This window comes from Athene noctua, chromosome 12 (genome assembly GCF_965140245.1).
Source record: "Athene noctua chromosome 12, bAthNoc1.hap1.1, whole genome shotgun sequence".
Classification (NCBI taxonomy): Eukaryota; Metazoa; Chordata; class Aves; order Strigiformes; family Strigidae; genus Athene; species Athene noctua.
In genome coordinates this window covers 13,554,453-13,576,084 of record NC_134048.1, presented here as the reverse complement: position 1 = coordinate 13,576,084, position 21,632 = coordinate 13,554,453, and the positions used below count along the sequence as shown (strand labels likewise).

Sequence of the window (21,632 nt, the reverse complement as noted above, 5' to 3'; positions counted from 1 at the left end):
CAAAGGTCTATATCCAAAAAATCTTAATGAGTAGGCTGAATTTCATTCAGAGGTTTAGGTTAATGCATCTCATCTATCCTGTAAAAGTAGCAATTATCCACCTGGAAAAAAAGCTTTGTTTTCAGGGCCCCTTAAGTCTGTGCCAGTAAAGGTACCAACTGCAGCTGTAGTTTACAAGAAAAGAAACATTAGAGCACCAACTTTACAATTTACAATCTGGGATTATAAACTAAATACTCTCCATGCAAACATTTCATTGATAGAATTGTGGGAATGGGGACATCATCTCCCTTAGTACAAAAAAAAAAGAAAAAAGAAAAAAGTGTGACTTCAAACATGTGTTTTGAAAATACCAAAGAACTATGACATTTTTGGTCTGCCAGAAAAATGATCACATCTTGATTGAATACTTTGCTTTCTCACTTCCTTTTCCAAGCTGAAATGTCAACTATTTTAAGTAAAATCAGAATATTACTCAACCACAAATCAGAAGAGAACCTTGATGCCAGAGCTGTCATCAAAAGGCACATTCCAGTTACATATTTGCAGTTTTACTATTAAGAAAACAGAGATTAAACCCTTCCAAATACTTTGCTGCTTAATGACACAACCACTAGCATATTATTAAAGCTCAACACTGACATTCCAGTCATGGTATCTGCAAACACTAAGACATTATGCAATGAGAAAACAATCCTTTTATTGAAACCAAGGATGTCTAATTGTGACAGGTACATGTCTTATCTACAGAGATGAAATCCATATACATACTATTTTCATGAAGTCTTCATGTCCCATTTACACAATTTGATACTTTAAAAGGGCTTAACAGCCAATCAAGACTTCAAGTATGAAACTCCATAACAAAAGAAAATTTTATCATGTTACTGAAGTCAGCTAGATAAACAATACCTTCTGATTATGACGATATCATTATGTGCTTCATGGTGAACAGTAAGACAGAAAACATTCACCTGGTTTCATATTCAAAATACTTGCTGAGATTCATGTATAAATGAATGAATGAACATAAGGGTAATTGTGTATTTTAATATAATAAAGTCAAATGTATTCAAATCAGTAAGAAAAAAACCTTCTTCTTTATATTTTGTGTGGAGTTCTGCCTCACTGAATTTGTGTTTGTTTATGATTCTGACAAGCTACAAAAACCCAGATATAAATAGAGTCAGTGTTAAATGTGTATCTCTATTCTTTTGCAAGCAAACTGTCACAATATTATGCTCATTAAAAAGCTTTTGAAAACTAATAGCTAAGTGAAACACTAGACTTAATGACTTGAAATAAATATCTCGCAACAGAGCTGTTTAAGCCAGTGTAAAAACAAACCTCTTAAACAGTAGAAGCACATACACCAGGCAAACAGAGAACCTGTTTTCACTGAAATCACTTGCGCTCTTGCCACTGACATCAGTAAGAACTAGACTGAAATAAAAACTTTCACTACTTTTATATTTCCTTTTGGATTGAATCTTCCTTTATTTTCTTGCTATACCCAGCCAAAGATAGATGATTCCTAGAGAAAAAAAGATTACAAAAGTGAAGTGGTGCGTTCCCTTTAATATAAAAAAAGTCAGATATAAAGTGTGACAAATACTCTATTCAGATTCTTCAGATTTTACTTTGGACCATCACAGAAGGATTTAGCTCAATAAAAACGCAAAATCCACCTCCCAGCCTTGGCAATGCACACAGCCCTTCCTGCTGAGGACAGAGCTATCCTGCTTCCCAAACGTGACTGAAATCTTAAAAAACACTTGAGCCCAATGTCAGCAATCCTGAAGTATAAGACAGGTATTTATTAATAACATTAAACAATATCAGTGCATCTTTTAAATATTCATATTTTGTTTATTTTAGCATTTAAGCTTGCTTGGCAATTAATGGACTGCATACATACCTTGTCCAGGTAGGATGCCTCATTCTGTGAGCTTCAGTTCATATCCGAGTATTCTGTGAAGGCACATCATCATTTTCTGTCACACTGAATCTAATCTTAATTGCAACATTCCATGGAGTAAATAGGTGGCATTAGAATTCAAGTAGATTTTTGTTCTCTCAAGAAAACTATTTATAGAGGCAATAAAGTGCAGCAATAGTTTTCCAGCTTTATTAATCTCATTAAAAAAAAGAAGATAAAATGAACCCAGTTTATTCGGATTTGTTGATCCATATCTAAAGGTCTGATAGAATTATTCCATTTGCTTCTTGTTTAATGAAAAATTCAGATCAATAATAGACTTATCTCCTTTGATTTAATGTTGTGCAAAATCTGTTAATTAGGAAGAAGGTATTAGAATTGATGGTTTTCACCTAAATAGAGTTTAATAGTAAATTCTCAATTAAAGTTTCTGAAAAATGAGGTGCAATTACAATTAAGAATAGAGTAAATGTTGGGAGATAGAGTAAGTGTTGGGTTGGTTGGTTGGTTTGGGATTTTTTTTAAAGTCACTGGCAGTTATATACAAAGATAATGCTCTCCCTCCAGATGACAAAAAGAAATTAGTATCCGAAAAGGGAATGGGCCCTGTCTATAAATACAAGCTTCACAAATCAGGACATTGCATATCTGTAACAAAAAAAAAAGCAGATTAGCAGCCATTATATTAAGATGGTAAATCCACCTCGCAGTTCGCATATCAGCAGAATTTTTGGGTTTTTTACAAAAACCTGAAATTTTGGAGGAAATTCCCTGTTAAAGATTTCTACACCTTTTTCCTCATCCCGTTTTTTGTTGAAAGCAAGTAAATAAAAAACCTGGAAGTTTTTTTTTTTTCTTTAGTGTCCTACATATACACGGATGTGTATGTGCTATATATACATCCAACATATACATTAATAACTGTACACAAAAATTTCTACAATGATCCAAGCTGTAGATCAAAATCTTTCAATTAGGGAGAGTAGCACAGTGTTACAGCAGAAAAAATCCTAAAACACTACTGACATGACAGACACCCACTCCCCTGCGCCAAACCTCCCCTGGCTGGCAGGAACGGATGAGTTCAGGAGGAAGGGTACCCATGCCCAACCCTGTGCAATTCTTAAATGTCACAGGTACTCACATCTGCAGGCATGAGTTAGATACAGTGTTATGACTGCAAATAATTACTCACTGTCATTACTGCAAACAAATGAGCAATAATATGGATGAACAATGCACCATATAGAGAAGCAGATAGCATTTTAATTGATGGCAAAGATAAGAGAATAAGGATTATCAGAGCCACAAAAGAGTTTCCATATAAGGAGAGATTTTGTAGACTGGAACTTCTCAGCATATAAATATAAGTAGGACAGAGGCCAATGGAATCTTGATTGGTATAAAGAATATGAATAGCACACAGTTAATACCCAGCATCTCATAATACTGGAATTATTCAGGAATTGGTTTTAAAGAAAACAGAAGTAGTACTTTTCCACATAATGCTTAATATTTGCTGAATATGCTGCTGCAGCGTATTGTGGAATTTCTTCTACTATTCCAATAACATCCACCGTAGGTCATAGGGGTCATTCATTTGTTTTGAACCAGAACTCACTTTTTTGTTCTCATGAAGAAGATTTTTGAGGGAGTATTTTCTTGTCAGTTATTCAGAAACCTAATCAGTATGCAACATGCAACATTTAAAAAAAATAAAATACTGGCAACAATGGACATCCATTTTGGTATATACCCCAACACACCTACATATGAAAACTTCCATCAGTACAAATGTAAGCTAAGCAGAAGTGCTGTGGCTGAATATGCCATTTTTTAACTTGCCTGGTAAGTCTTTATGGATTAGTATATTCTTGTTCCTAAAAACTCATCAGGCTGTGAGGCCAAAAATTCCAATTACATTTGTAAGCGTACACTGCATTATCTTAAATTGTGCAGCAACTACAATGTCTCTAATTGAAGTTGGCTCAATGCAGAGCACTAGTTTTAATTCCTGAGTCATTTTCCAGTAATGAATAGCTGTATTCAGGCCACAGTGTGAGAATATGTTTAATGGTTGTGTTAAATTGTGATACAGCTACCTTTGAGGAGCATCTAATTTATATATTGTCTGTATGAAACCAACCAGTATTTTCCTATGTGAAAAAATAAATTATTCATACAAGTACTGCCTTAGACCAATCTGTGAATAATAGTTTAATTACATATTTCATGTATTTGGAAAAACTTGCAGATATTTTATGTTCATGTCTTTAATGTTAGACAGCAGCAAACACTTCTGCCTTCTTTCCTCCACACGAATACATATAAGACCCTCAGTGAAAAACAAGAGTTTTACAGATATGGATAGAAGTGTCTAAAGTATGCAGTGAATTCCATAATTTGTGAGTTATAAAAACTACTACACAAAACAAACAGCTGAACGGACCTTAAACCTAGGGATCTTAAGTCAAAGCACTTGCATTAATAATTTGTTTTCTCCAGTAAAATAAAACATTATCAGTTCATTGCCTACCTTCTCCATTAAACTGACGGCAAGTCAAGAGTCGACTTCTGAAGTTTTTATTTTCTTCAAGCATTTTTGAAATTACTTTCCAGACCTTAAGCCAGACTTTGGACTGAAAGGTAAAATTGAACTTTCTCAGTGAAGCATATAAAAAGTTTGCATTAAAACATCTATAGGGCAGAATTTTGAATTCTCCAGCATGACTATGGAGACCAATTTTTTTTTTTTGTTGAGGATCAGGAAGGGGAGGTCTGGAGGAGGGATATATATGTGGGATATACTGGAAGAAAGACCTCTATTTAAAAGTCAAAAATCATGCATTACTTCATGATTTTCCACATGCGATATCCTCCTCCTTTCTTGCCTAGAACTCGCTTATCCAGGGCTTGTGAAGTGACCTTCTAGATAAGATCATCTTATGAAATCATGTGTAGAGCCATTAAACTCTCTCAAAGTAATCCAAAATGGGGAACTAAATAAGATTGCTTATTTTTCCCGGAGCAAGAACTTTCCCATATAATTCCTCAACAGCAGCATAATTCAGACCCCACACTCAGATTCCAGAAGAGCAACGACCTTGCCTATTTCATATCAAATACATATTAATCTGTTTTATAGATGTTGATGACCTTTATTTTAGAGGCATAAAGCTCCATTTATAGTGGGCACATTTCAAACTTGTGCATTTAAAATATTAAATTGGAACTGTTGACAAAGGCATTCAGGCAGAGAGGCAGACTAACAAATATCAAGGCTGTTAATGTGCTAACGTTATGACTTTTGCTGGACCCCATCCGTGAAACTAGTTTAAATCTAAAGATAATCACTTTCTCATGGACGTTTATGGCTAAAACATAATACATATTCCTCATTCTTTTTGAAGACTATTTAATGTACTAGAAGAACGACATTATAGTATGTTATTAGCTGTTCCTCTGAAGTCAGTAGTATTTTGCTGGTTTTAAATCAAGTATCTGTGACACTACTATATTACAGTCTAGCTGATTACTTGTACTTCACACATTACAAAATCTCATAACGAGTTACAGTTTTAATAAATGTGCCTTTCAAATTTTCAAGCATTTTTTGAACTATTGAACAGGAACAGAAATATGTCTGTGAAACAGAAAGTAATTTTGTATTGCTACTAGTATGGTGTTAATACCTCTGATTCTTGCCTTCACTTATTTGTAACCTATGGGATTTCTTTGCTTAAAACATAAGATGAAGAGGAGGTACAGAGCTTTTCCCTGCTGGGTTTCACCCAGCAAGGTGTGCAGCACCCTGGCCCCAATCCAGCAAAGCATTTCAGTACAGGCTTTAAGTCAACAGCATGCTCTCATTTTTCAAGGTAAGCACACACTTAAGTGCTTTATTGAATGAAAGCCAGAATTTTAAAGCCTCCAGAGAGGGAAAATAATACCATTTTTCTTTTCTGTAAGTAAGGTTTTCAGTAACAGACTACCAATTCAGTCTTTTAATCTCGCCTCATGCTCTCACATAGACATACACAGAACAAGCAGGAAGCAATTTTCTCAAATGCAAAAGCAGCTAATTCAGCTCTCACATTTTATACCTTTTGCTTCTTTCGTTTAATTACTTTATCAACATTTCTTGAAGGGAAGGGAAAGTCAAAGGTGTCAGCCTTAGCCTCTCGAAGGTCACCTAAGAAGAGAGTTTAGAAAGCATATTCTGAGTGTTTACAGTATATTCCTGCCAAAGCTGTAGATCTTCCAGATGGAAACTTATTTCTGGTCCCAGCAGGTTACAGGATATCAGCCTTTACACTGTGCTATCGCCTTGCTTATATTCTCCATTATAACCATGGGCCAAGTGGGTGTCTCTCAAACTCCACAAAACAGATTTCAAAACTGTACAGCAACCAAAAATCAAGACAACAGGCTTCTGGGCAACACAAACTAGCTTTTAATTCCCTTTTTTTCCCCCTGCTATAGCAGCAACTAAAATTCTGCCAGAGATCAAAGAGAAGGTAAGTAGATTGAGGCAAGAAACCAGACAAATAATCTCTGCTAGCACTAAAAAACAGAAACAAGAAGGGCAGGTTGATACTGTGGATTCAAGACAAATATCTGCAAGGAGGAAGGACTCGGGTGACTTTTCAGCAAGGTGAGGAAGGCAGCTTTCCAAGGAGGTGCTGGACAGGCAGGGCATGGCATGAGCTGAGCAAAAGGGTGACCCATGTGGGGATGCTAAACATGGTCACAGCTGCGGGCTCATCCCTTGCTGCAGCAGGGCTTCAGGCAAACGAGCATCCCCCATGCCACCACAGTCCCACCACCAGATACCCATGGCAGCCACATCGCAGGAGGAAGGCTTTGAGTCACAGGCTGCCTCCAAGCCACAGATTGGCATCTCTTAGATAATAACCCAGCAGAACCGGTGCTTCTAATTACAGATTAATGCAACATTTCACTTTGACATCTTTGGAAAAATGGCTTTTAGGAGGAGAAAAAAACTGTAAGACAATGAAAACATCTCAAGAGCAACATGTTAGTAAAATTCAGGACCACCCTATCTGTGTCACACATCATTTCCAGCTCACATGCCAGCTTCTTCTCCAGAAGCCAGGTCATGTTCTCCATTTTCACTCCATTTTGTCCTGTGCAGCAGAGCTATGTTTCATAACAGATCACAACCAGTGGAAAACTCCCTAATCTTCTTTGTTTTCTTTTATAAAAAAAAGCACCCACACCCATGCCCATCCCAACTGTCTTTGGTTCCACCCACAAAGAAAGAAAATTAAGAAACATCTTTGAGCTGTCACAGCAACAAGGGAGCCAGCAGCACAGCGGCTCTCTGGTTAGGCAGGAATCTCCTGAGGAGAGGATGGAAGGACCCAGAAGTTTGGTGTGTAACAAGCAGCCCTGTTGGATGTAGCTTATTTTTGGCCTTATTGTTGTCACAGAAAAGGACATGGAAGGCTGCACTGCAGGCAGCCACCTCACCTTACAGGTTGGAGATGCTGTAGCTCAAAAGTGTAAGAGTTTGGGGCAAAAATATTAAATTTTTCACTCATGTAAGTTTAACACCATGTTCCACCTACTGCTAAATACACCGTCCAACTGTACTGGGCACATTAAAACAAAAATTGTGCCACCTTCACCCCTCAGTGTGCAGAGTCTGATTGAGAGGGAGGACCCCAGTGGCACAGCATCAACAACACACCACAGGGAAATGGTTTCCCGCCAGAAGAGGGGAACATGGCGGTGCCCAGGGGCACAGAGGTCCCTGCGCTCAGAGACACGTACCGTGATGGCAGCTGACAGGCTTCACCACGCCACAGCTCCCTGCCACCTGTGCCCTGCCACCGGCAGCGGGCAGCCCAGGGCTGGCCTCATCCCCTGGCACCGAGGCGGCCCTCTGCCTCCCAGTCTCCCCCATGGGGCTTGGCTGAGGAAGCAAGGGCCCAGCCTGGCCCGCCTCGGCCTGCTGGCAGCCTCTGTCATAGCGGATGACTGAGCCACAGCGGTGGGAGCCAAAGCTGTTGACATAAACAAGCGTCACACACAGCCTCCCCTGGCTGCGGCCAGGCTCCATCTGTGGAGGGGCAGGATGGCGCTGAGGCGTCCCTGAGGAGAGGCCAGGGCCAGGCGGGCGGGCCTCCTGGCTGCCACGCTGTGGGGTGAACAGCACTCGCGGCCTCTTCCTCTGGGCAGGCATGGGGTGGGGGGGCCTGCAGAGCACCCCTGCTGCCCTGTCCTCTCTGCTCGCCATCGTCCTGTTTCAGTGTCCCAGCTGGGTGGTGAAGAAGGGAGAAATACCAGTGAGCAGGAACAGTGAGCTCAGTGCAGAATGGGAGCTGGCCTTGTACCACCCCAGCCTCTCTCTCTCAGAAGGAACCTGCTGCACAAGGTTGGTTTTGGCCAGCATTAGTTAGGCTTTAGCACAAAGTATGCTGCCTGAAGTCATATACTGATATATTTCATGCAATATTGACAAAATTATATAGGGGACTTCAGGCTGAAGGCAGTGATGTATTGTTTGTCTCTGCTGTGATTTACAGAAACAGAACAAGTGGGATTTTTTCGGTGTGGGAGCTTCCATAGTGAATACAGAATTCATACAATGAATTTTCACAGTGGTGTACTTGAAACAGCTTACCTGCTAGGGCATGGGTGGGTGGCTCCAGCCACCTGCTTAACAACATTTATGAAACAGTAATTTAAATAGTTGTTATCATTTTGTCCTTCAACCAACAGCAGGCGTAGCTGCACGCTGTGCGATGCTGAGGGGACACCCAGCGCAGTCGGGAGTCCCTCCCGTGAAGGTGCTCTACAGAGACATGTGCCTCTGCAGCAGCGGGTTTATGGGATATGGCCAGTGACAAGTGGGATTTCTCAAACCACTTCAGAACACAAGTCCCACTGATTTTTTGCTTTGGCTCTGAAATACTGCTCCATATTATTTCCCAGAGTTTCAGCACACTTAGCTGCTCAGAGGAGGGAAAGCTTTACAAATTAGAAAGAATAAATTATGTGAAAAGTCCTTTTTCTAATTGTTTTAGCAGCACCAGCAGAATGAACGGCGCTGACAATTTGTCACCCTGGACAATGGATCCGAAAAGACCACGAAGCAAATCGGAGTCTTTCCTCAGCCTTTGAGGAGGCTGAGAGTCCTTGGGGTCCCCAGGACTGCTGTCACCTTGTCCCCACGCAGGGCAGGGTGCTGTGCAGAGGGACCCCACGAGGTGGCAGCCTTACCTACCGAACAAGCCCGTGTCCCTACCTCTGAGGCGACCTGACGGGAAGACGCGGAGCTCAGGACAGGACAAAACCCCAAAGCACTCTTCTGCGAAGTATCCCAGGATTTCCAGGTATTTTACACACTGTCAGAAAAAGGCATTTTGTGTATGCAGTTGAAAAAAAGGAAAACAACTTCCAGAGGCACAGCCTGACAGTTTGCCAGAGTAATTTGTTATTTCCCAATGATAAAAAGGAATCTACTGCAGGCTCTGAAGTGTACGGACTAAAAAGGAGGTCACAGATACAATACAACCACCGAGTCAGTAGCCTTGAGATCAACTGTAATCTCACAATAACTCCCCAAACTCCAGAGACTTCCTCCTCTGCAAAGATCTGAGCTAACAAATTGGCCTAGTGAGGTAGCAGCCAGAAGTTCAATCTGGGGGTATTTAGCCCAGAGAAAGGCAACTGAACAGTTTCATTAAAAACTGATCCTGGAGCACTAGCTTTGTCATGTCCATTAATCACAAAGCCCTGGTAAAAAAAGCGCTCCTTTTGCTGAAAGTCTCAGTCCACAACACAAAAAAACACTGAACACATGCACGTAAACCTAAACAGCACCATTTTCATTCCATAGCTGTCTTTGCACTGTGCATGAGCACATGCTGCTGTGTCTTCCCTGACCAGGAGTTCCCTTTGCTAACCGCCAGGCTGCTTCCTTCCTACGTCCCTGTCAGGGCACCAGGGCTGCCAAATCAGTGGTTTTCTCAGTATCTGTATTTATGGAATATGCTTCCACCCTACTAATATAAATACATGTGCCTTGTGTGGCACATTTTGTCCACTTTTCCCAACAGCATGTTGCCAGGGCTTTGACTTCAAATGCAAATTAAGCTCAGGTCCCTTTTAGGATCTATTGCTACTGACAAAAATCAATGCCCCCTTAAAATCTGAGTCTGCAAAACTGGAAAATTCAGCTATTTTAACTGCACACTGTTCTTCATCCTCCTTTCCAGATGTGTGAACTGACTACCAGCCAGCCACTGCCTCTGTATTTATCACTTTGAACAAACATCCCAGCTCTTCACCACATCTTCAGCTGTCTAGTTAAAAATAGACCAGATTCTAGCTTCCAGCCTGCACCTCCTCATGCCGTTGTTCTGTGCTTGATCAAAGTCAGCTTCAGCTCAGAACTTGTATCGTTTCTATTGTTTCACTTTTACTTTGCCCAAGTACACATCATCTATTAACACTGACTATAATTTTAAAATAAGGTAGGTTATGGTAGTAGCAAGGCTATAGCTTATGCCAAGGAGAAGGAAGGAAGGAGCCGATGAGACATCACTGCATGCACATTTAGTGACTCCCCGATTCCCTAGGGATAGCCGGCAAAAAAGAAACTCCTGCTGTTGGAGACTTCTTTTTCTATGAGGATTCTTTGCAATGGAGCTAAACAAAGTACTCACATAATTCAACATAATTCAGGCAAGGAAGGTTGCTTATTAAGTATTACATTATCTTGATCTACTGAATACATCTGAACTATGAATCTTAACATGGTTAACAGGGATTTTTACGTGGAAAGTATGCTAATTTTGGTAACAGCTACAGTCAAACCTTGTTAATTACACCCTCAGCAGTATCACAAACAATTACTGTATCTCCTTCGTTTTCACAGAATATTTAATAAGAGTCACTGGAGCGAGGTGTTTTATTAGAATGTGGTTACTTTACAGAATACTCTGGGGACCATTTATTAGTATAACTAGGAATCATTATAAAAACAAAACTCACCACTTCTGGTAAATCGAAGCAATGCATTATGCCTTCAGCTTTTGCTTACTTGTAAAATTTCATAATTTACAATGGATCTCACAGTTAATTATGTAAGCAATAACACAGTGCAGCAGAGAGATAAAATGGCCAGCTGCCATTTTAACACACCTGCATTTCATATTAATGAACCTGCATATCTCAGATTGCTTTACAAACCATACATGTGGGAATCACTTCATCCACACCAGTCATAAGGAGAGGCATATTTTCCCATTTCTTCAGGCTGTGCATAAAAATATTTAGCAGACTATAAACTAAGTTTGTTACATAAAAGCCTGAGCCTTCCCTTGAGATTTTCAAATCACTGAGAAGATCCATAGACTTCATAATCAAACCCAAGTCAATGAGACTGAAACCATTAACTTAAAAGAACTTTGTGTTACAGGATTTTAATAGACATTGTCAATCTGAAGTAAAACCATGGGGAAACTCAAAAAGGCAAAACGAGCACTGAAGATAACACCATAATTAAACAATCTTATTTCTGAGAAAGACCTGTAGTCAAGTGGATACAGCTAAAGGAAGGCAAGGACTTCAATTTCTCTGATGTCATTTTTCCACACAAATGTGCAAGTTATTGGTATTTAATGATGACATCCTTTGTTTCCAAATCAGAGATAGTAGAACTTTACCAAATTTTGGGCTGCATGGATTATGATGTTAAATGTTACTACTGCTATGCTAGGGAATACGCAGTTAGACCATACATGAACACACAGATGAGGAAGTTCAGTCCTACCTTTGATAAACCTCCAGATACTGTTCTCTCACATCCTGGAAGAATACTGGTTCAGTACAGGATATAAAAAGCAAAAATCACTAAATCATCCTCAGATTCAGCAGTAATGTAGGTCTTCCAAGACCATCTGTCCAAGCACAGAAAGCTCACATTTTCTTAGCCTCTCTTCTGAAATCTAACATGATCTCAGGCCAAAGTGTGCCTGCAGGCTAACATAATCACCAATACATCTGTCTGCATATATGAGAAAGTCCTACATAACTACAGTATAAATACCACTGAACATACTCATTCCTCAGCAGTAAGTCCACTTTGTAATGGTACTAGGGTCTTTGCTAAACTGATCCAGATACTGAACATTCGCTCCCTCCCTACCCCCAGAGACATAAGGATGCTGCCAGAAAAGGGACAGAGCAGGGCTTCTGTCTCCAAGCATTGCTAACTCTGCAGAGGAAACTCAGGTAGTCACTGCTTTGTTCTGCTATCACATTCCTCCAAAGACATCCCCCTCTAAAAGCAATGCTTGAGCAAATTTTCTTGCCACTGACTGAAGAGCTGAGTCGATTCTGCCAGTGTGTACAGAGCAACATCTGCCTGTGAACAGCTGGCCTGCTGAAGCAAAGCTGGGGGCTACTCCTGCTGCTTACAATGAGAATGTTCCTCAAAAACCTGAGAAATTTCATTTAACTCACTGAAAGAAAATGCAGAAATGCTTACATGAATGTACTCCATACACAAACCAGTACTGGGCATGTGCTTAAAGCGACAAGCACTGTCTTGAAAAATGACACTTTGTTAAATTGACAACTTAATGCTTTCACATGCATAGCAAAGCATAAACTGTCACTAAGCAAACTGATCCCGGTTCATGAGTCAGCAGCAGTGTGAGATGCTGATTTACACTGAGCAAACATTTTCTCCAACATTGGGTTGGAGAAGGTTGGCAGACACTTTTTTTTTTCTTTTTAAATTAATTGCTCTGAGTGAATTGCTACCCTTCCACAGATTACAAAACTGTGTTAAGAGTTACTAAGGCACACTGTGTGTCAACTGCATCTACATTATGTCTGCCATTTAAGTAAAATTGATGTTCTTCATTCACATGAAAAGCAGCTCACCCTGACACACAGTTTTGGAATAAAAAAATGTCACATAGCTGAGAGCAACAAAATGCCATTTAAAACTTTAAGATTAATGCAAAACCAAAAATGTGTTCTCAAAGTTACCCTTTACCTGCATTGTATTCAGAGGATTTAATCTCAGCTTTCATGACTCACCAAAATTAAATTTCATAAAGAAAAACCCACTCAGACACAAACCTTATATATTTCCATATTTTATACATAAAGGAGGACTGAGAACTTTTCACCAGCAAATTTTGTGAAGGAAACTTAACGGAATAGTACCACATAACAGTCTCTCAAGTTCCATAAGCAAGGTGACTGAGGGAGCTTCCCTTAGTAATAGAGACAAATAAATAAACATTTAGTATCAAATTGTCTCTCCGACAAGCCCTACAGAAAGTCAACAAATTATAGTTCATGTGTCATGAAAACAGGTGATATCTGACAGCATTAATCAGAGCACCAAGATTCAGAAAGACTTTCTCCCCATCTTAAACGGGGAATTCAGTATTTAGAGCACTGCTCCAGCCCCCCGCCCCCTTCAAAGTCTATGACTGCAAAGACAGCTGCAAGTATATTCTTATCCCAGAGGCTGCTTTTCATACTGACAGACTGAATCAGCTTATTTTACACAGAGGAAGAGATGTCAATGTTTTTTCCTCATCTATCCTTTCTGAAGCTATTATTTGTCTTAGATTTCCTGTAGGCAAGAAATGTGCATTTTGGACTGTGGCTGAGTGGGTTTTCATAGCACTGAATAAACAGCAGCTGGAGAATCGGGACAGACAGTAGAAACTGTCCAACAACTTGACAGCTAAGAGACTCTCTTTAAAATATACCTTAGCCTTTAAATCTGTACTAGATGGGTTATATCCATCTCCACCCAAACGGAGTTTCTTCACTCATGTGGAATGTAGCAGTTCATTTAGTGAAAGTAGCACCCAAGAGAAAGCTGGTGGCAGTTTGTGCTGAAAGAAAATAGTTGAGATTCATGTACTGTGGAAATTCTGAAATTCCACCCAGCAGGCATACTTCCATCTTCTAGAGTCTGCCTGTAGCATTTATTTATATTTTCAGGACAAACTGAAACCCAAAAGGGATTTGTTGTATCATCTTTCCTAGAAAGTTACTTCTCAGCAATTCAGAATCAGCCAAAGCCATCACTACCAAGAGTGATTAATTTTAGTTTTGAACACTCAAGACTTCTGGCATTTCACCTTAATGAGTTGAAATTTTTAGCCTCTGCCTATGTAATAAATTTCAGTTATTAACCATTCAACAAAGTATTTTGCAATCTTTATATAGGAAATTTTAGAATTAATATACACATCCCCAACTATAAACCAGATGCTATATCCTGATAAACACTTCTGAGTTTATAGAATTTTGAATTGAAATCAGTCAGGGAGTGCCTTGTTTCTGAAGGACATTGCTAATTCTACCACCATGGCATTAGAAGACTTAAACCTCCCATATTCCAGGAGCAAATTTCATGTGTACCGTACTTGGTAAAAAAAAAAAAATCAGATAAACCACTGATAAGCACATGCTTTCTAAAAGACCATTTGCACTTGAAAACAATGTCAATCACATTGTTATCACATTGGGAGAGGCTGAACTATGACTATTTCCTAACAATACCAATGCAGAGCACAGAGAGATAATGCTTCCCTTACCAGCCAAGTCACACGCTAAAAGCGGGTCAATACTGTCTGGTGGTGTTTGGCTGGCGTAAAACACGGCACTGCGGAATTCATTATTCACTGGGCAGACAACACATCTCTAGCCTCTGTATTTTTGATCCAAAGCGTACCAGCATTTTCTGTATAAATAGCCATTTTAAGGGATTGGGAATATACGCATGGAGTCACCAGCAAAACTTTTCATTCTTGTCAAAAACTAGTTTCTGAAGGCATTAGCTTCTAAGTTTGCATCATCTGAAGCCAGTGGGAACTGAAGTGATTAGCATCTTGCAGAACTAATCCCATTAGAGCTCAGTTCTGTAAGATCTGCATTTCCTGAAGCACCCACAGAAAAGAAGGATACCCAAGATCTATTTAACATTTACAACATCATTCCTGAGATGATGGCACAAGAGATTAGCGGCTCAAACGCCAACAGCAAAGTGCTGGTCAGTGCAGAGAGCGCAGTCTGATTCCTACTGCAGTACCGTTCTTTGGGCAGCAGTTTTTTCTCACAAGGTACATGTGCATAGTGCAACTCATGGTTCCACTTAGCAGAGGTACTTCCAGACCAACCAGAATTATACTTCATTGAAGATTGGCTCTCTGTATTAAAGTAAGAAAACCAACAAAGTGTGGGGAATTCCTACCTACTTAGAATGCAAAACTCTTGAATCCTTTATGTAGGGTTCCTGTTGAATAGTCCATGAAGGGTAGCTATGTGACATTGTGACATTCATAAACTTTTTTAGACATCTTAAGTTTAGGTATTTTAAATTAAAGGCTGACAAGGTAGCAAGCTCATTAAATTCCATGCTTTTTTGTTCTGTTAGTGTCAGATCATAGCCATGAGACAATTAAAAAAGAATCCTTGTCTGCCCACGCTTTCCTTGGCTCTACTCTGGCCCTAGTCTGGTTACCTTTTTGTCCCAGCTGCACAGTGGTTTCTGACTTACACGATGCATTACATGTGCCTCAGCGGTATTCTTCCCAGAAAACATGTCACCTGCCCAGTTAGCCTGATTTCACAGCTGTGTATTGGTTTTCATCTTTGCCCCTATGAAGTAGCTGCAGAGAGCACGAAGTAGAAGCAAACTTGCTACAATTCTTTAGCTAGGTTGATATGCTTAGGGCTGTGCAAAAACCAGAAACGGCAGTTCTGAAGCTGTCGAAAGGCTTTTCCAAAGCTACACGCATTTCTAACGAATACTCAATAAGCACCAAATTCACAAAATGAAGTAGTTAGCATTCAACATTCCCTAAAGACAACATCTGGACACAAGCAGTAAAAACGGGTTCTTCTTACAGCCTGATTCAACAGAGAGCAGAGCTACAGTCCTCTAGACATCGCCCTTCCCGTTTTTGCAGCACTGAACATTAATTTTGTACCAATTTAATGCAGTGTTCACAGTACTCAGCACCTCAAATGGTTATATCCTCCCTCACACACCTCCTACAAAACCACGCTCCACGTTTTGACCAGCACAGGACTGCAGAATTTAGCCTAAAGCACTTTACACATACAGCCAGATGTGTGCTATACACTTCATCAGAATCACTTCCCCAAGCCCCATGAGCTTCAGCCACAAAGGAACATGTTTCTACAGGAGGTTTAAAATAAGGTTAAGAAGAAACATTGAGTTAAAAGTTTTATTCATTCAACATCTCACATTACAAATATTTAAAAATTATATGCATACTGGTATAAATAGTCATTTGCAAACTATTTAATAACATTAATTTTCACTAGCACTTCAACAAATGAACTCTTTAAAAAAAGTAACTTGTGTTATATAACTTAGAGTAGAACATACAAAAATATGAACTTAAACGTGAAAATGACTTTAATAAAAAATGAATTACCCTTATTTAAAATGCTATAATAAATACTACAACCTCCCCATACACAGTAAAAACTATATGGAAATTCAGCCAAGTAGTACAATTAACTGACATACTTAAATAACTTTTCCTTCTGATAATATGAGCAATACATTGGGGGAAAAACATATTAGGGATTAGTAAAAACTAGACACCCACTTGCTAAAAGTTTCACTTCCAAAAAATATAACAAAAAAATCTGATGAAAATTATAAAAACTAATTATACTTTAAAATTTAAAAATATAAAAAATAAAACAGTTGAATACAATATTGTCCCAATTCTTACAATGCTATCACAGTAGCTTTAAAATAAGATAATAAAATAAAGCAAATGACCAAAACCTTTTATTCCATTTTTTTTAAAAATAATCTCAAATTTACATTAGTAGAAAGATTGATTTCTGATTCTTTTCTTTAGAAACACCAGCAAGAAAGAGGATTTACTAGAACAGTAGAAAATGACATTTTTAAATGTCTGCAATTAAAAACAAAGAATTACACTGCAAAGATCTTCCAGAAGTCTGAAATAGGTATTGCACATAACTTGAAGTTAACTTGCCACAATTCATCACATTCAAGTTTTAAATCACCTTTTAACAGAAGGTTTTAACTCTTCAAAAACAAAAGGGGTGAATTATCAAGTCTTTCCAACAGCATCCTTAGAAAACGCTAAATTCATTCACTGCAAGTTTTAAATTTGCATTCTGCAGAGGTCTGTGTATGGAGAAGTATATACTATACCAAAAAGCACGGGGCAGTGGGGTTTCTTTACATATAAAATAATCAGAAACACTTTATTTTACATTGCAAAAATAACCATGTAATTACTCTGTAACTACATTGTAAATACATGGCCAGTGCCATGCTAGTGTGAGAAAACTACATGCTTATTAACCCCTTTGCAAATTGAAGTGATACCCTAAGACTGGTAACCCAATTACATGTTAATTATGTTTGGAGCTACATGGTAACCCCAACTACAAATCCCATGTAATCAGAAGGACATGTAATCACTATTTAAGTACAGAGTAATGTATATAATTGTTTATGCCCTGTAAATCGAAGTGTAACCAAATAATCTGTAAACACGCTTGTCACACAATCACAAGTGAATATTAGTAGAATAACAATTTCTTACATTAGTCATGCATACTAACATTACATGCCTGCCACCTAGCAGGCTCTCTTTTATTCTTTAAATATAATTTAAAAGAGCAGACACATTTCTGCATCAAACACCTAACATCAATTTTTATTAATATTAAAAATGGCTAAACATTCACCAAAAACGTCTGCATTTGTGTATAATTTTTAAAAACTTAGTAAGAAGCGGTAGACAATTTTGATGTTTCTTTACTTTTAAATTTCTACACTATATTTATGCATTTAAATTTCATGGGTCTAAAGACAGTGTCATTTGTCACTTTCATGCTTTTCTTCTTTAATTCTCAACTTTACATATACTATTTCTTAAATTATATGTACACCAAATACCTGGTGCTGGGCTAAGATGTTTAAGCAACATGCTTTCTTTTCTCTGCAGATTCTAAAATAGCATTGCCAGTGCACAACATCCATAATTCAAAATGTATGCAGAGCACTGAAATGTATAAAAAGCAGAATATAAGAAAATAAAATTTATTAAAATTATTTATATTAAAAAATGAAGTATATGAAGATCTCTCAGTAATAAAAGTACAAAAAGCTACTCTTTGCAATATGAAAAATTGAGGTATTGCATAAAGAGATATCCCGTCAGTGAAAAGTGTGCCTAAAAATGCTCACTGTTGGAAAAACAAGATATACAAAAGTAGTGCATAACAAATATACATTATGTGCATGACAAAATAAGTTAGCTACAAAAACACTGTACCGAAATTCAGCAGGTCATGTACAAAGGGAAAATTATTATTCAAAGCTAGTTCTCAAACAGTGTTATTTCTTGTAATGGTAACCCATCTCACCTGTTTACTGGGTAGGATCGGCACAATAGCACACCCCAAGCCACCTACAAGCATTAAAAAAATTAAAGGAACATTCCAACTATAATTATGTACTTCAGAGAAAAAAAAGTCCCTGACAATCTACACAAGAGCACTCTGCATTTGCATTACTGTTGTCAATATTTTCAGGGATTTCATTAAAAGCAGCTCCCTTTCTATACTTGACTAGTAGACAGCAAATGTCTCCATTTTGACCTTTGGAACTTGGTAAGGTATAGTTCATTAAAGCCTGTATTGAAAATAAAAACTGCTTCTCAAAAAGATGATCTGGGCTAGGGGAACGGGATGAGGGGGGCCGACAAAGGCTTTTAACGGAGCAGATGTTTTCCAAGCAGTGCTGAGGCAAGTCTTTGGTTTGAGAGAATCTAGGATGGTACCATGCCACTCAGCTCAGAAGATTGCCACTAAATCGGTTTGTTTGCACACTGCTAAATAATCATTTGAGAAGTTGGCCAGGGCATTAGTTCAAAAGAGATAAAAATAATTTTCAGAACTAATCCTTCATTCAACTATTTCAAACTAAACCCCTGCACCCACTCTTTATCATTCAATTAACATGTACTGTGTTAATGCTTCTCAAGGTAGAACTCATTTATAATAAAGCAGGCATTAACTTAGCAATGTTGGCACTTCAAATACCTGTGTTTCTTTATTTCCCCATATTAAGTTCTGAAGAGGTGGATGGAATCTTAGTTGCGATTTTTTCTACAGGAAGAGTAAGAAAGGCATATGCACACTTGCACCATTTCATGCACAAATTCAGAAAATAGTGCAAATCAAGACTTGGAAACTACTTAGGTTCATGCCTTCTGTTACAACTAAGTTAGAGTGTATTTAAAACTAACTTTACATCCAAGATGGGAAACGAATAAGCAGTCAATTTTAGTTTGTGTGACACGATGGAATATCAAAACTTCAGTAAAAATCAGTGATATCCTTGAGGTATCTTTAGGTTTTCTACTTTTTCACGTCAAAATGGAGAGCAAAGGCTGGCCCCTGATGAATGTTAGTATATTAGGATATAGAGTTATATATAGCCATCAAAAATAAAATCTATATATTTATCCTTCAGGAGAGGAAATGCCAGTTAACTAGTTGTCATTACTCTAGCTTTGGTAGGATTTCTAGGGCTGTAACCAGACAATTGAGTTCTCTTAAAGGAAAAAAAAAAGTGCACTCCCCCCTCAGTAGTAACTTTACTCAACTTTTACATTCAGGAATTCTTAAAATGTAATCATTTTGATGAAAATATAGTAAGCTCTGCCTATCTCATTAGTAATTTGGATGTGGGTGGTAGTCAGAGGCACAGTCAGATACATACAGAGCTAAAATTTCAGCCTCAAAACCCTTAACAGATTTTTTTAAAGAGATCATTATTGTAACGCTGCTTCAACTTTGCTCATGCATTTTTGTTGCTTTAAACATGCTCTTTCCTGTTGGTAGGTAAATGCTAACTTCATCTGTTGCTGGAAAAATCCGAAGTCGAAACAAAAAGAGAGGCAAAAACAGGCTTCCCTGGGGAAAAGTGTCAGAACAGACCGATAGTGTTATTGTTACACGGTTATTTTAATAAAAGTATTCTTATGTTCTTTATTAACAATAATTTAATTAAAAAACCAAAATACTCTATTGTTTTAATTCTTTTTTCTTAATATTTTTCTCTCCTCTAAGAAAATGTTGCATGAAATTAAGTGTTCTCTCGGTAGTAAAGACAAGAGAATGCAACTCACTTGCAACATGTTACCAATACGAAAAGGAGTTCCCAATACAGTTTTCAATGACAAGATTCTACAAAATACCCATATTATAGGTCATTCTTTCATTATACTATTGTTAAATTACAGACTACTACAAAAGGGCATGCTATCTTGAATAAGAGAAAGGGTAGGGTGGGGGAGGGAAAATCAGGATAACAGAAGAGTGCACTTAATTTGAGGCCTGCATATGAGCACTGCAGTGATCATTTAGTTCCAGCGGAATGAAATATGTCTTGGGCGATCTCCTCCCTCCTTCACCAGGGGCTTGTGGAATTCCCTGCCAGCGCGTGAATGGATAGCAGCCCAGCAATATTCACAGTAATACTGCAGACAGGTAACATTAGCACAGAAAAATGGAGCGAATTTTCCACCGCAACGGGCCCCCTGACATTCATCACAAAGCTGATCATCCAAGACATATGGCTTAACTTCCACCTGTATTCAGAAAATGAGAAGAAAGTTTACAATTCTTAATAACAATGTAGATAATGACAATTCCACACTATTTACTGTGTTCTGGCAGGATTGCAATCACAGTTCTGTAGTAGCGAACAGCACGTTCAAGAATTTTCTCCCCCATTGCACATGATTGTTGCCACTGAACACCCAAAACTACAGGCACTCCACTTGAGAAACAATCCTGCTCCCACTGTCCAACTTGATGCTTAAAAAAACCCCTCAGAAACCAGTGCTGACCACCAGTATCACACAGGCTGTCATTGATTACAGAAAGGACCAGTCATTGATTTACAGAAAGGACCAATCAACCCATCGCTGCAGAACTGATACATAGATTCACATCAAAACCGTGGAGAATTCTGGGGATTTATTTTTAAGTATGGTGATGCACAATTAAGCTCCTACCCTTTCAGGTAGGAATGCAAATTGTTCACACAACATGTAACTGCAGATTAAATATTCATGTGGTCTGCAAATTTCAATGTCTGAATTTCCAACAAATTTAAATTATTATCTTAATAAACAACACATTTCTCTTTTCTTTTTCTGCAGGTCCTCTCAGCAAAAGAAAAGCTACCTAATCTTGGGATCAAATGAGAAGCTTAACATGGGACTGATGCCCACCTACGCTGTTAGCATTAAGGGCCAGATGATGAGCAGTAATTCAGTACAGCAGACAAGAAAGGAAAAGAAAAATTTCTTCAAGTTCTTAACTGATAATGACTCACAGGAAATTACCAGCTGGTGCTCCAAGGATACATCTACACTGTCACATCTGCAGGCTACTAGCTTTTAATCTAGGCATTTGCATACCAGAACCAAGCCTGCTGTACTGTGGGCTCCAAAACCTTGCTCAGAGCACTCCAGAGCACTTTGTCTGTGACAGCAAGGCAAAGCTTGCGGCTCGCAGCATCCGAGTTGGCTACAGCACAGCTCGTTTAGACATGCCTACGTGTTCAAATCACAACTGCAGAACTGCC

At 38.6% G+C, this 21,632-nt stretch overlaps 1 protein-coding gene across 4 annotated transcripts in view; it reads right to left on the bottom strand.

Annotated features, from left to right (window-relative positions):
• Positions 1 to 16,186: 16,186 nt before the first annotated feature.
• Positions 16,187 to 21,632, bottom strand: part of CPEB4 (cytoplasmic polyadenylation element binding protein 4) — a 44,921-nt gene continuing 39,475 nt past the window's right edge. For all 4 annotated transcript variants that reach the window (XM_074916200.1, XM_074916203.1, XM_074916199.1 and 1 more), the window contains one exon: positions 16,187 to 20,628. In XM_074916200.1, coding sequence (XP_074772301.1) covers positions 20,401 to 20,628 — 228 coding nt within the window. In that variant the 3' untranslated portion in view covers positions 16,187 to 20,400. The remainder of the gene's footprint in view (positions 20,629 to 21,632) is intronic.